The sequence below is a fragment of the Centrocercus urophasianus genome, unplaced genomic scaffold, assembly GCF_019232065.1.
Source record: "Centrocercus urophasianus isolate 14NV4802_14NV808 unplaced genomic scaffold, USGS_Curo_1.0 seq_13, whole genome shotgun sequence".
In the NCBI taxonomy this organism is placed as follows: domain Eukaryota; kingdom Metazoa; phylum Chordata; class Aves; order Galliformes; family Phasianidae; genus Centrocercus; species Centrocercus urophasianus.
The window spans coordinates 50,979,792-50,996,355 of record NW_024884475.1 but is presented as its reverse complement, the minus strand read 5'-3'; the positions used below and the strand labels follow the sequence as shown (position 1 = coordinate 50,996,355).

General features: G+C 37.5%; 1 protein-coding gene across 3 annotated transcripts in view; it reads right to left on the bottom strand.

Moving 5' to 3' along the window:
• The window catches only part of GSTCD (glutathione S-transferase C-terminal domain containing), a 59,689-nt gene that overhangs the window by 12,104 nt on the left and 31,021 nt on the right, over positions 1 to 16,564 (bottom strand). For all 3 annotated transcript variants that reach the window (XM_042812703.1, XM_042812702.1, XM_042812704.1), the window contains exons 6-8: positions 5,404 to 5,519; positions 5,152 to 5,196; positions 3,341 to 3,469 (exon numbers count right to left, since the gene is read on the bottom strand). In XM_042812703.1, the coding sequence (XP_042668637.1) occupies positions 3,341 to 3,469; positions 5,152 to 5,196; positions 5,404 to 5,519 (290 nt within the window). The remainder of the gene's footprint in view (positions 1 to 3,340; positions 3,470 to 5,151; positions 5,197 to 5,403; positions 5,520 to 16,564) is intronic.

The following is a 16,564-nucleotide window of genomic DNA, read 5'->3' as shown; positions in this document are numbered from 1 at the left end:
ATGAAAATTTCTGTCAAGTTGATTTTTTTCATGTCTTTAAGTTTTGTTAACTATGAGAGATCACCTTTACAAGAACAGTTTAGGAATGATACCCTGTCAAACTTTGTATACATCTATGCATCATTACACTGTTATTTGGGTAACAGACCAGCATTTGTGACAATGATTCAAAGGTAGCTAAACTTCACATAATTCAACTTCCAAGATACCATCAAGCATTTGGGCTACTGCTAAGAAAAGCAGTCAGCTCCTCCCTTACATACAGCTGCAAAGAAAATGTGAGCACATGCAGAAGAATGAATCATTATATGAGACAAACTAATTCCATAACTTAGATTGATTCAGGTCTCCAAAAAGAGAAAGCTGCAGGTTTGTTTCCTCAAAGAGCCTACAGAATCAAGAGAATCAAGCTAAGTACACTGAAATCACAGGCCTGGAAATGAAAAATTTGAAAAGAAGATTTTCTGCTGACGTCTATTTAAATATTTAAACTTGTCACAAGATTTGAGAGAATATAACATCCTTTTATTAAATAAAAGCTTCACACAGATGATTAACTTAGTATTAATCTTAAAAAAGAGCAGAAAAAGATCTAAAACTCCCATGGCCACAAAACTGGAGGCAAACTTCTCTGACAATCTATTGTACATTTCACTCTCACCAATCACTGACTTATTCATGAGATTGTGTTGTTTTTTAAAAAACTAATCTTTGATTCATTAATGAAATCTAAACAACAATATAACACAGAAAATAAAGGTAGACAATTGGAAAATTGCAGTTGGAAAGACTGTGCTAAAATAATTTATCTCCCTTCTGCTGCGCTATGCTTCATTTTCTTGAAGAAACAAACAAATCGTTTAACAGATCTGGAGGATTTATGTGCCATGAACCTTCAGCATTAAACATTATAAGATGTAGTGGAAGAAGCCCCTTGGATGGATAGTTTAAGGAACAATCAGACTTGCATCCAAAGATGAGAACTTGTTGTAAAAGTTCATATTCCATTCATTAAGAGAAAACAAGACCATAAGAGAGGAATCTTTACAGCATTATGCCGTACACTTTACCACCTTAGAATTCTGGAAAGGAATTTACTTTCCGGGTCTAACGCAGACACTTTGAATCAGTATTCAAATCATAAAATCATAGAATCTTTTGAGTTGGAAGGAATTCCTAAAGGCCATGTGGTCCAACTGCCCTGCAATAAACAGGGACACCTACAGCCCCATCAGGAGCTCAGAGCTCCTCCAGCCTGACCTTGGCTGTCTCCAGGGATGGGGCATTCACTGCCTCTCTGGGCAAATTGTGCCAGTGCCTCACCAGCCTTAGTGTGAAAAACTTCTTCAAGTCCAATCTCCTCTCTTTCAGTGTGAAACCATTTCCCCTTGTCCTGTCACAACAGATTCTGCTAAAGAGCCTGTCACCTTCCTTCTTATAGCCCCCCCACTTAGATACTGAAAAGCCGCCTCCTGGAGCCCCAGCTCTCAGCTCGTCCTCACAGGGAGGTGTTCCATCCCTTGGGTCACTTCTGCGGCCCTCCTCTGGACACTCCAACATGTCCACATCTCTCCTGTATGAGGACTCCCCCAACCCCAATCTAGACACAGTGCTCCAGGTGAGGTCTCACAATGCAGAGCTGAGAGGCAGGATCACCTCCTGTTGGCCACACTTCTGTTGATGCAACCCAGGATACAGTTTGCTTTCCAGGCTGTGAGGGCACACTGCTGGCTCATGTCCAGTTGCCGTTCACCGTTTCCTCCAAGTCCTTTTCAGCAGGGCTGTGCTTCATCCTTTTACTTCCCAGCTTGCATTGACAGCAGGGTTGCCACAACCCAGGTACAGACCTTGCACTTGGCTTCAATGAGCCTCATGAAGCTCACCTGGGCCAACAGCTCAGCCTGTCTGGGTCTCTATTTACAGTCACTGTGAATCAAAATATCACCCACTGGCTACAACAGAAGTGTTCATTATAAGTCTTAAAAAACTGAGATATTCTACATTTATGAACACAGCTCAAGTATATGCTTCACAAAGAACAGCCACATAGATCATTAGTATAACATTCTCCCTGTCATGATAGTTAGACTCAAAATATCCTGGAGTGGAAGAGACTCAGGAAAGACTATAAATCCAACTCCTGGTTCCACACAGGACTACCCAAAAACCCAATCCCTATGTCTAAAACTGGTGCCCAGATGCTCCTTGAACTACAGCAGCTGGGGGCCATGCTGATTGCCCTGGAGAGCCTGTTTCGTGCCCACCGCCCTCTGGTGGAGAACCTTTTCCTAACACCCAACCTGATGACCCTGACAGCTCCACGCCATTCCTTCAGGTCCTGTCACTGCCACCAGAAAGCAGATATCAGCACTGCCCCCCTGCTCCCTGTGAGGAGCTGCAGCTGCTATGAGGCCTCCCGCCTTAGCTGGTCCTCATACATCTTGTCCTCTAGACCCTTCACCATTTTCATAGCCCTTCCTTGGACACTTCTTGATAGCTTGATGTTTTTCTTCCACTGCAGTGCACAAATCTGCACCCAGTGCTCTAAGTGAGAGCAGAGAAGGACAATCCCTTTCCTCACTGAGTGGCAGTACCAAGCCTGATGCATCCCAGGGTACTGCTTGTCTTTTAGGCCACCTATGAATGCGAGTCAGCAGTGTGCAACTTGCCATCAGCCAGAACTTCCCCAGGTCCCTTTCCATAGGGTTGCTCTCCAGCCTCTTGTCCCTCTGCATATGCAGCCAGGGCTGCCTCACTCCAGGTGTAGAATTTGGCATTTGCTCCTGTTGAACTTCATCCAATTGGTGACAACCCAGCCCTCCAATCCATTGGCATTTCTCTACAAGGTTTCTTGTCAGTTTTGCATTGTGAAATCCTGAGTTTGTTTTATCTTAACTGCTTTTCTCCTTTCTACATTTCAGATCTCACTTTACCGTACCCAGGCTTATTCTGTCCACAAGCAGTCTTTTCCTTCTGCCTTCAAAACCCTCTCCAAGTTATCTCATCAGCAAGCCGCTTATTTCAAAATCACGTGATTAAACCAAAAATGTGCCACACTATTTTTCAACACATTCCAGCAGTACTCATTTTTGTATTTGATTGGAGCAGACTCTTCCTTCTTCACTCATATAATGACCAAAGTGATGTCAGTTTGCAACAAATAATAAATCCAAACCCAACCTAACTTAGGTTAAAATAGCAAGGATTCTTCTCACGGCATCAGAAATAATTGTTCGTATGAATATAAAATTTTCTTGTCTCAAATATTGTAATTGTTTTAAGAACAGTTAATCAGATATTGAAATTAATGTTCTGAAGTTGAAAAGCTATAAACACTTACCCCAATGTTAAAAGTGCCATTAAAATAGTCCAAGTTTGCTTGAATAAATGAAATGTTGTTTAAACCTAGTTCATCACTTCTGTCTTTAGCACGCATCAGAGACAACTCCTTATTTTCTATGAGCACCACCTAGGTTTCACACATACAACACAGTAAGACAAAATAATACTGAAAAATCAAAGAGCAACATTACTAACATGCACAAAACTTCGTTGTTTAGTTGAGAAAACTCCTCTATTTGTAAGATCTACAGAATATTAGCAGGTGACATAATGAAAGGCATCAAAGATCTACCAATATCAATCAGTTAGCAAATATTTTTACATTTCCCTCCAACTAGAACTTCCTTTCCCCAGGCACACACCTCACATACTTGCAGTTATACTAGGAATTTGCATGTTTCAAATCTCTGCCATAAAGGTTTTTTTTGTTTTGTTTTGTTTTCCCAAAGTTATGTTTTGTGAAAGTCTGGGTCACATCAGCAAGACTGGATGGCTCAGCTCTACTGCTGGCTTCTTGACTTTGGCATCGTGTTTGTTCTGAAAGTGAAGAACCACTTTCCTCCTAGTCAGTGAAAAGAATTTGATAGGTACACGTCAATGACAGATCATGACCTCTAAGGCAAATGTTTCCAAACAATGTTTTTTTGCTCTTCACAACTGCAGTGAAAAATCTTTAAACTCAAAAGGTTGTCTCTGAAGGGTTAAAATACCCTAAATTATTATTTTTTTTAAAGGCAAGACAAAGTAACTGGATGAGACAGAAGAGAAAAACAAAGCATATGTAATGTAAGTAACTGTTTTTATACTTTATGTCATTTCATGAGGCTGCTTGCTACCAGCCAACTCAGTGAGAGGTGTGAGTGAAACCTTGAGTTCTCTGAGGAGTTCTTCATCTACTTCCTGCAGAATCTCTTTTGCTGGTGCACAGCATAAATGCATATCCTGACCAAGCCATGCCCAGAAACACACACCTAGCAACACAGCTAAAGAGGAAACCAGCCTCTTGGTCCTTTCACTGAATTTCATCTCACAGTGATTTCCCCAGCCGTGAGAGAGTTGAAGAAGAGAGTGAAATCATCACCAATTCAGCAGTGTTGGAAAAAAAAAAAAAAAAAAAAAAAAAAAAAAAATCTTATTTTTTCTTTTGGATCTCATTTCTACAACACAACACTACAAAAACAAAAGTTACAAGAAGAAAGCTAAGAAAAAACCCTCTTCAATCACTTCCTTGATTGAGCAGAATTCACTGCAGACCGAGCATAGCACGTGTATACAAGTACACAAATGAAATAATAACCTCTGTAAGATTTCTTGTAGCAACAGTGCTATCATATCACACTTAGCCTTTCTTGAGGTAAAAAAAAAAAAAAAAAAAAGGGTGCAGAGGCATTGCCAGATACTCCTCTCATTACAAGGGCTTCATTTCCATACAAACTTTACAACACAAGCTTAGGGGCTTTGTTAGAAAGCAGTAATATCATCCATACACTGTATTTAGTTATTTTGCTCTTTCAATGCACATTCAATTACATATTTGTACTTTGCAGTACATTTAGGTTTTTTGTTTGTTTGTTTTTCTCTTTTTCTGAAGAGGAACTTCTAAACTTTCCTTTTCGGTGATTACACCTATGCTACTCCCTGCTAATACAATGTGATAAGTACAGGTACTAATTAAATATTTGTAGAGCATAAGCCTTGCTAAAAAGTAAGTTTTGTCTTCAAGATCATTCTCCCTAGCTGCACATGTTTTTAAATATGATATTAGAGAACAAAAGCTCATACCATCTGTACTTTTTATTTAGAACTTACCTGACATGATGGCATCATGTGAGCAAGAACAATTCCAACATGACCCTGTGAAAAGAAAAATGAACAGTAAAATTTGAGTCACTTTTCAATGTTGGTGTGTCATCTCATGCTGACTATCCCCTAACAACTGATAGAACACCCAAAAGCAGTTAAAATTTCAGCATATTTACTTCACTCTGCAGCAGCATCTATGTACAACTGCAAAGATGAAAACCAAAAGAAATTGCAACACGTGAGGAAAATATACCTTACCCCTCCACTGCAGAAATCCACAATGACATCTCCAGGCTTAGCAAGCTTTTTCACTGCTGCTACCAAGTTATTCAACTGCTGTTGTTTCCTCAGAGCTCGATCTCTAGACATCTTTCCTGAGGATAACAGAGAAAGACATCTGAACAGTGAGGAGCACTTCTCAACATAGGTTACTTCAGATGGGTAACAGCAAAGCACAGGTATCTGAAATTTATGGCTGCAACTAAAAAATGTCTAAAACACTTGGGCATCCAAATCCACTTTCAGCTAAATTTACAAATATTCCATAGAGCTTTCTGCCTTCACAAAACCTTACAGCTGTTGCTGTTAATGTATCCTTAGGAACATGTGAGAATAAGCTTTAGCCTGATAATAACCAAACCTCCAAATTAATCAGGCTCAAACCTATTAACAGTATTTGCAGCCAAAACAAACACATACAATATCCTTATGCATCTTGTTTTAAAAGGTTGTACTTAAGTAATTACTGTACTGTGATACTAAAATGTATGCCACTGTTTAATGGATATTAAGAGATTGGATCCAGCCTCCAACATCTATTAGAAAATATTACATCCTTCTCTTTCGTCATCGCAAAATAGTATATTTTACAGAATCAAAACCATCATTACATTTCAAATTATGCTATAACCATGAGTCTAGAAAATACAACAACAATGTTTGAAAAGAAGGTATGTAAGGAATGTGGACAGGAAACCTTTATCGCATCATGCGAAATAATAACATTTTAACGAACCATTTATTTTGTTTGAGAGCAAAAGCTTGGAAAAATCTTTATTACAGACTATATTGTAAATTGTAATTCCTCAAATGCCAATCACCCACAAGAACTATGCCTGCCTTCAATTTTAACATCTCTTCCTGAAACACCTCCAATTTTAAACGAATCCAGTGGAAGCAGCAGCATTTCAGCACATGCAACATCAAGGGCTGTTAGCATACGTAAGCAAGAAATCCAGTTTGTGAGGTTGAACCTATTATTTGTTACAGGCAGATATTGTGATGTTAATATGCACACAAAATGCTGTACCTAAAAACCACACTATGTGCATATATATGCGCGTTTGCACATACATGCACACACAATCTGAATGGATTTAATTTTTAAAAGTAGCTACTGTCAGGCACATGCAGTAAATGATAATATATTGGTTCTTAGCTAATACATTGATCCCTATTGCTTCAACAGCCTCCAACAATGGAAAAAGAAAAAAATATTTATATTTGTCTTCTGTATCTCACATATATGAAATGTAACTGTGATAAAGAGAGCACATTTATTTAACAAGAACTTCTATCTAGATAACATAGGCTATTACTTGGGTTTATCTTCATCAATCAACAGATCTTATGGTCTTTGTTTTAATTTCAATTCCATCTCATAGAGTATTTATTAAAAATAGTTGCTGCTCTAAAACCAAAAGCACTGATCAGATTCTTTATATGGAGGCAGCAAGAAACTGGATTATTTGAATTCCTTCACCTGATAAGCAAACAAGCAGTCAAACAAGCCCAGACTTCCCAGCACATCCAGCTTCCTTAGAACCCCACTAGAAGTCCTCCGCACAGAATACTTGTTTGGCTACAAACACACCGCAGCACCTCAGTTTGGTAAACCCCAGCTGTGCCAACAGCTCTTTGAGGGCACCAATAGCAGCCCTGCTGTGACAGCTCTGCATTTAGGGCCAGCTAGCCTTCCCTCTTCCCCCTTCATATACTTTGAACTGATTTTAACAAGCATTTGTTCTCACAAGCATCATCTTTAGTATTTACCACACACCACTAAGTTTGACCTTCACAAATTTTCTTTCTTTCTATTTGGTAAAAAGAAGTAATGCAAGTACTTAAAGCTCATTCATGATATAAAAATGCAAATCTACTTGGTGGAAAGCTCTCAGAATTCAACTCTGAACTCAAGTCATCTCTGCAGTTCATTTAATGGGGTTCTTTGTAACCACATTGTTCCCTGGCAACTTTTGTATTGTGGTCTTATACCTGCTTTCAACTTTAAATCTTCTTAATTTTGAGAGTGACCAGGCAGACAATTTTGTTATTAATCCCACCTCTCAGCACACATTAGCACAACTGTTCTGTTTTGTTGTGCCAGACGTAAGATAGACCACACCTGCCAAGCACCAAACAGCACACAAATCCCTGCACAAAAATGCCCTTAATTGCCTTCCCCAAATTCTGTTTTTATTCCCCAGCTCTAAGGTTTTTCTGACATGTCAGGGATTTATCAGTATCAAGTATACCTACTGAAAAACCCACCAAATTCTCATTCTGTGCAGTCAGCAAAACAGATCCTACTCACTAAAATCAAAACAAAAGCTAGCAGCTTTCATCAGCAACAGATCCACTATTTAATCTTCAGTTAGACAATCAGTTTATTAGTAAGTTAATAGACATTTTTGAAAATATTTTGTATTAATAGCCTTTAAAAACTCTCTAAAATGCAACTCTTCATAGTTACCAACAAGGTTTAATCCTTACTGTGCAGAAAATAAGTAGCACATACTCCCTTAAAAGAGAGAAAACCAAGCTCAAATCAATAGGTCTTTTGTCTACCTCTGTATCTGATGTGCAGTAGCTAGAATTACAGAAAGTGAGTGAGCCATAACATAGCCTTTAGGGAATGTTTGCATGGTGTGTGTGTTCATCCTTCGCTACAGAAAACAGGCATTAAATTCAACTACAGCTTCTATGTCTAAAAACACAACATCTCGCTGTGCATTTCTCAACTCTTGTCATGATAAATAATGCTAATCACTGTTTTCAAGAATAATGAGATATGGTACCTTGATAGTTCATCCTGACAAGGCAAAACCTTGAAGAACGTGACCTTTTCCTACAATACACTGAAAAACCATTAAGAAGTGCTTTGTTCCTGTCACAAGAACTCAGCTGACATATTGCCAGACAGTCTTAGATTTATTTTCATTTCTGATTAACGATTGAAATGAAAATATTTAATTTGAATTCGTAAATCTAACATTACTGCTAATTCAGTCCTTGTCAAGCAGGACTTTAAACTCTCCATGGCACTTACAGCTTTTGCATTCTTGCATACAGAAATGTAATTGTTCAGCCAGCAAGTACCCCTCTATTTCTGTGTCATCTTTTGTCAGGGCTCAAGTTCATATAATCCATCAGTCCTCAAATGATACTTCAGAATTTTGTAAGTAAAACTTGAAAAGCCATTAAAGTTTCCTGCAGCAAAATCCAAACACAACCTGTAAGGCCCTATCCTTACTTCATCTTGAAGTCAGTGTAATGTAGCAAGCAGCTACCAAAACAAGGACACAAGCTCACAATGCATACTTTCTACTATTTTTACTGTTACATACTTCTGTTTTAGCATGTTATCTTTAATTAGGTTTCCCATAATCCTCAGCAAACCAAATGATAATGTGAAAGGCTGCCTCTCACTGAGATGAGGATAGAGCAGATGTACTGCTGTATTGATTAAGGAGATGTGATCTTAATTACACAAAAAGACTCAGCAACTATCAATCCAAAGCCATGAGAGACATTTCAATTTTTTATGCTAATCCAAGAAAGATTTTCTGAAACCAAGGCTATTTTTCTTCTGGTGGTTTCTTCTGACAATTCAGCATATTCTAATTGCTTCTTTATACTTGGTTCCCATATCACCTCATACCACCATCGAGGTGAAGGGCATCTCCTGCTACGTTATTTTTAGTTCAGTTTGGGGCCAAGAGGTTGTTTGCTTGTCTGGTTTGAGGGAGCTTCCTGGGCTTTCTCATCACACTTATTATTTTTAATTTATTTTACTTCTTATGTACCATACTTGTCAGGTTAATACACCCAAAAAGTGGTTTCCATACAACTCCTAGAAAAAGCTGAATTCAAACATGATGATGTTTGATGAAGAATGCCAGCACAGCTAACATTTATAAAGGAACATTCTTACTAGCCAGAAAGAAGAACGCCTTATTAAAAAAAACTCAGCAAATCTTGCAAGAAATATAATTAGCAAAGGCAATAACTAACTTGACTGTAACAAAGAAAACATCAGATGTATTCTCAAAGAAAAAGTCCCACTGCTTTTGTTCTCCACCGCATCAGTTCCCTTCAATAATCCAGCAATCCAGCAAAATCTGTTTACACAATAGGTGGATTTTCCAAATCACTGTCGCTGAAAAGTAAATAGAAACATTTAATTGAGAGCAGCTTCACAGAATTTCAAAATAGGTATTTAATGATCATTTACATTATAATGAGAATATTTTCCTTGGTTGTCCTATTTCCAGAAGCGTACAAAGGCTCGAGAATCAAATTCACATTCAGAAGGCCAGGAAAAATAATCAGGAAAAAAAGAAAAAACACCCCTATTTTTGAAACATCACAACAAAAACATGCAGTTATACGAGTTGATGGGAACTGAACTGACTTCTGAAATGGTAACAGCCCCACCAACGAAGCAACAAATCAAGCTCCTTTGTCTCTACTACTATTTTGGGGAATACAATTTATTATTATTATTTTTTTTTTAATCACCAATGCATAACATAAGGCATCCTTTTCTCTAATTCTGGAGCTAATGTTAAAAGAATCCTACAGTACAGTCAAAAGAAGCTTGTAGCTGAGTTATAAAAATTCTTGTTGTAAAATCTGCAATATAACATGTTAGTAAAGCGTAAGTTTCATAGCATTCATGATGAGCAATCACCTCTTCTTAACTCCTCTACGTAGATGACTCAAGATAAGTTATCACTACTTCTTTAATTGCCAGAGATACAGGAGCTCATTCTACCATAGAATCACAGGCTGGAAAGGACCTACAAGATCATCTAAGTCCAACCATCCTCCCATTTCCATTGCTACACAAGCACTAAACCATATCTCGTAGCTCCTCATCCAGACACCTCTTGACACTGCCAGGGACGGCGACTCCAACACCTCCCTCCACCACCATTCCAGTGCCTCCTACCATATTTCAATCATCTTAGTTATTTAAAGACTAAGTCGTGTGCTCAGTCAGGTAGCTTGTGGTTAGTATCGACTCATTTATTCTTCCAAATTTAAACATTTGGAAATTGTTATTCTGGTCTCTCTTACCACACATTAGGTATATTTATTTTATTTTAAGGAAATATAAGTTAATGCAGGTACACTAGAAGTGTTCCAGTGTCTCGTGCTTTTTCAGCGTGGACTTCCTGCATTGGTGAACTTGATTTCCTCTTAAATCAGTTTTCCCACTGATTTAATTTCCAAAGTAAATGAGTAGGGCCAAATAATAAAAATTAAAACAAACAAACCACAACTGAAAAATCTGGCTCCGATTACTCATTTCCTTACTTCTACCAGAATTTTAATGCATTGATACTATCAGGGAACATCCTAGGAGGTTTTGTTTGTTTGTTTCTTTAAATCACATGCATGAGAAAAACAGAGAGTGAGTAAATAATAAGAACTCTCAATATTCACTAACAACCAGCCTTTTTGTTACTATTTTCCATAACTCACCTCCATTTTTCAACTCTCTCTCCATTAACTCTTGGAAAAATAAACTATGAACAAAATGGTCCGGGGAAAACAATGTTTTACAGATCAGGTTGCAATGGAGGAAAACCTCATTTTCCTCTATTTTTGCTGTTAAGGTTTTTCTAAAACAGCTCATTCTACAATACGCCTGTTTCAAGCAGATAGAAAGATATCCTACTACCTGGAGTGGGTTATTATCAACAGAAGGAATCAGCAGTCAGTTATCAGGAAGGTGTTTTTTTTTTCTTCTGTCCCCTGAATGGATGTTTATCAGAACATCTTCTGGATCTATGAAGTTTGGAAACACCCCTTAAGAGCTGCAATGCCTTTACTTGTAGGTAACAGGACATGCTGATGCTTTTTAAAAGATGTAATAGGTACATTTGCTAATTCTACAGCTTCATGCATTCCTAAAAGCAGCAATCTTTAGTAAAGGAAGACAACTATTATTAGTCTCAGCATGCTGTCCATTCACCTTTTCCTATCAGATCATCAGATATTTCTATTGTTAATTTTTGCCCTAGCTATTCCAACACAACTTGCTTAGCTTAGCATCACAACAATAATCCAATTTTGAAGGAAGCTGTCTTTTTCTTTTGCGTTCACCCCTGATAAAGATGAGGCTACATATAACAGATGGACTGACAAGAGCCAGTATTCATTGTAGGGAGTGCAGTGCAGTTTAGAACACACCAGCCTTCATCCTGCAAGGACCATACTTCACAGACTTGAATGTACCTGGCAAGTCTTGAAAAGCTAACAGCATTCAAGAACTTACTAAAGTGCATAGGAGTGGAATAAGGGCCTTAGTGTTCTCTGTAAAAACAAACAAACAAACAAACAGTCTTAAACAACTAGGCAAGCAAAAACATCCCTAAAGTCAAACAGCATCAATAAAGACTATATACTATCCTGAAGAATGTATAGAATGAGTTTTCAGTCAATATACAAGGCCAGAAATTACAATCACAAAGTATTCACCATTTTTCCACTATATAAAGGCTTTTATGATTGAATGTGGTGAAATTTTAGCTACAGTCAAGGAAGTATGAGAACAGAATGCAAAAAACCATGGTTTATGTAATGTTTAAATTATAGGGCAATAACAAAAAAAGAACAGGAAAGGCAAGTGAACTCCACAAGAACATTCTATTGGTTTTTAGGTAGGAGTCCCTTCCTCCTGTCTTACTAACCGATCTGTTCTTCATTAAGGCAAGCTTTGCAAAATGGTTTTATCATTTTAGGCATAAAATTATAGTTTTATCTCACATACACTTAGTATAGTTTAAAAAGGTCAGACAGATATGAAAACTGTCCTTTGACAACTTAAGTAGGAATTTAGCCTGCTTCCCTTTTTATATTAGAAGGAGTTAAACATCGTGAGAATGCCATCTTTTCTTTAAAAAAAAGATCAACAGATCAGCCCTTGAAAAGAAATGAAAATTAACGCTGGGCTGCCTCTGAGTGAATACAACTATGTTCTACTTATAAAAGCTTAGATTGTTCCACATGGGTTTTTTCTTTGTTTTGTTGGGGTTTTTTTTGCTAATTTGTAAAAAATTTACGTTCTAAATCTTCACCAAAAAGCAACCCAGACACAAATAGCTGACATTGTTTTCAAAGACCTAATTCATGATTTATACCTTCTGAACTTTGTATTTTATACTAGATTCTGAAGCCTTTAAATGTATTCAAGTTAATGAGCATCTATTGGTTAGAACTGTGCTTACTTCTGATTTTTTCCATATCACAATATTGCCAAAAACATGGTTTAGAAAAATTACGTATCAGCCCCTCTTCTAAAGGGGTTAGTTTTTAAAAAGAGGTTAGTTTTGAAACTGTGAACTTCTGTACATTTAAGCCAACTGATCATATGCTCCATTCATCCATTTACTCATTCTGAAGCCTCAAGATTCACATTTTAGAGCTATTTTTTCCAGAATCCCAGGGGCCATGGAATTATAATTCTAAAAATGAAAGCAGACAATATTATACAATCAAGGGATTTTAAGAAAGATGCCAAACACTGTGCCATCACAGAACTGTGAGAAAAGATATGACATTCACCCTTCCCCTACTTCTTTTTCTCTTTACTTTCTTTCCTCCATCAGCTGCTTCTCCTACGCTCTTCTCTCTTTTCTCCTTCATCTTTCTCCCCTACCTTCATTCACCTTCTGTGCCAAAACTGATCTTGCTGGATTACACAACCAGGTAAGGTTGTGAGGTCCCATCCAACCCCATATAGGTGATGAGTCTAAGATAGGTACAGGCAGCAAATACCTTGCTCATAGGGGATGCCAGAGCAAACAAGATGGCAGATGGATTTGTAAGAATTTCAAATTTACATCTACGAAAGTATGGTTAGAAGAAAACCAAGTGACCCTGGGTTGCACCTTTCATATCAAGATCACGCCCATCTCCCTTCTCCCTTGCCTAAGTTTTATAGGATCTTACAACGAAGACTGTAAAAATTAGCCACATAATCCACAAAGTTCAGTGTGCAGTGGTTACTCTAAATTGAGCACACTCTTTTATACTTAACAATAGTTCTAATATAATCATAATCCCTCCACAGCACTTTCTTCTTTTAATATGAAAATGGTATTAGTTTTTAAATCAGCTTATGTTCTATGAAAAAAAAACTTTTAAAGAAAGACCCATAAACAACAGGAAAATGTTCAAGCAAATAGAAGTAACCAACAGTGAAAAAAGTACACATGTACTTAAGATAGATGTGCTAATTTTTGTTTAAAAATAAAAAGGAAAATATTTGAAATTTGCTTCATAGCTACAAGATGTTCACATTTAAAATGCACTTCAATTGTTTACTCAAAGCAAGTAAATGTTACCAGCCTGTGATAAAACTAATCAAAAGCAACACTGTCAGCCTCTTTCTTAAACCCTTAATTATTTCTTCCTTTTAAGGAAAAAATTCAAAGCCTGTGGTGTAAAGCAACCTATAGTAAGAAAAAGTAACAAGAAGTTGCCAATCTTTTACAAGCAGCACACTCAACTGCTCCTTCCTTTTTTAAAGTCAACCACAGGCTGAACATTCTGCATTACAGGAGTTGCCAATTTTGCAAAAAGGATGTATTTGCTAGAAGGTATGCTTCCAAGATTCTCATACTTAATGGTGAAATGCATCTTTAAGTATACAAAACATGTGCAGTAATTACACACTACCTAGCAATTTATAAACTGCATGCTTTCCTTCCAACTCAGGAGAATCCACTCTGTTTAGTTAACTTAATAATGAATATATTTCAATTTTTCTTTCTCTGTTCTTATGTGTAGACTAACATCTCACGAGTGTATAGAAACAACGCTGTGTAATTTTTCACTCAAGGAAAAAAACATTCAAGAATTTGGTATCATCTTGACTGGAAATATTAAGAAAATATTATGCTTTGACATTATCAGATCACCTTGGTAGCTCTGTTAACAGCAGATCATTGCCTTCAGCAATATGAAGAGCAGCATGGTTAGTACACGAGGAGGTTAGTACAAGGAGTAGCCACTTAAGTACTATCCTGTGAATCTGTACAACCCATAACTTAACAGCTGCTTCTGAGGAAAGCCAAAGGTGATTTACGCAATAGCAGCTTCCCACAGTCTTGTGTGAAACCACTTCTCTCACCTTCATTTTTGAGTTGCCACTAACAGAAATGGCAACATTAGGAAGCAAGCAGATTACCCAGCTACTGCCCCTATGAGTGCAAACAGTCGATTAAAAGACACTTTGCTGATGTTTTTTTGGTCACTTTGTTATTTTATTTTAAGAAGTCCTTACTTTTATGCAGCACAAGTTACAAAGCTATCCAATGTTATGCTTGACAGCAGCAAAATCTGAAGCTGAAGTCAAATGTTTTGATGATTAGAATATAAACTAACAGTAACAGGAATAAACAGTGAAACCATTATCTGTGTGTCAATTCTATGCATTTTACATGCAGCATTTAACATTCAGTTATTACAACTAACTACACCTCTTGTGTTTGTTCTATTTGCTCTTCTCATACTTAAAATTCCACTTTTCCCCTTTTTCCATTGTACATTTCTGAGTGTCACTCCCAGGAAATGGTTTCCCCTTACCAGTCTTTCTAAGCTTTTGTTTCCTTAACCCTTCACCTTCTCAAGTATCTTAAACTGACCTGCAGTACCAGCAGTACCTCTTGTTGACACATTTCTCCTGCCATCACTGCACCTCCTCTCTTGCTCCTTTTTCTTTTCCATTACTTTAGTGCCCCTCAGCAGTCAGCCCTTTTGCCTTTACTTTCCACTCCTTGTGTCTGCATTCACTTATTCCTTACAGCAAGGTATTTGCTTAAGAAATGTGACAAGGAGGAAAATATATCAATACAAGCCTTCATCTTTCAGGGGAGAATAAAGGAAAGGGAAAAACAATCTCTGCTGTGCTTAAGAGTGGAAAAAGGTCTCTAAACTCAAAAGGAGTGCTGTTTTACCAATACACAATATCATATCAAATACCAGCAACATCATCAGCAACAGAAGGATGGCTAATTCCCACTGAATTCAGTGCTCACCAGGGGCTAAGAAAGGATGCCTCTCGTAGAAACAGGAGACCTCCTTCTCCAGCAAGACCCAGAAACAGCCTGGTTAAGGTCAGAACAAAGGCCAGAAGCCCCCACCTGCCACCCACCCTCACAGCTCTTAAGCAGAGGACCTTGCCTCCAGGGAACCAACTCTTACATGTCAAGCAGCAGCCTATCCATAAGGCAGGCAGGAACACAGTGGATTTCCCTTTCTGAGCTCCTTGTGTTCAATATCTCAAACAGATTGAGAAAGAAAAAGTAAGGACAAAACGATTGTGCCATTTAAGGAGTAGTGAATCACAAGTAGATGAAGTGCAGACCTACCCACAACTTTAATATGCTTTGTCTCACCAATTACCAGCACAACTTCTAAATAAGCAAAAAGCAAATAATAATAATTAAGTGTCTGGAACACTCTTTTCTCTGATTTGCCTGTCATTAAGAGAGAGCCTGCATTAATAAATCAGAAACAGGAAAAAACTGGTTTAGGAAACAGACATGATTCATTTGGCCTGTATGCAGCAAGCTCTTCTGAACAGACGGCTGTTGAACAGAAAGCATTACTTTCAGCTTAACTTCACACATCATGGCTGTTTACTTACAAGGTTAATGTCTGCAGGAATCCCTCCAAAACACTTATCCTGATAAAAAAGAACTTCCTAGGCTGCAAAGGGTTTGATGACCAACTTCTAATTCATTGACATTTTAATAAACAAGTAACAACAACATTTCAAGATGACTGGATCTGCATCTTAAAGCCATTTTAGTTACATGAGGAAAGGTCAAACGTGTATTTCTGCATTGTCTTATCTACACTGTAATTATCATGGCACTTGAAGTTTGATCCTGTATAAACCTGGAATTTATGAAAAATTCACTAAATTCAATCCATTTTACTGCATAAAATGAATGCCTCTGGTATTCATGTGGTTTATGTTAGTTAAAAGGGCTAAAAAAAACATTCAAGAGTTCATAGGAAATATAGGAATTAGAATACTGCATCATAAGGTTTTAATTCAGAAATATTAACTGTTTGACCACTCATCTATTTTCTATCCTTTCCTCACATTTATTTTTAA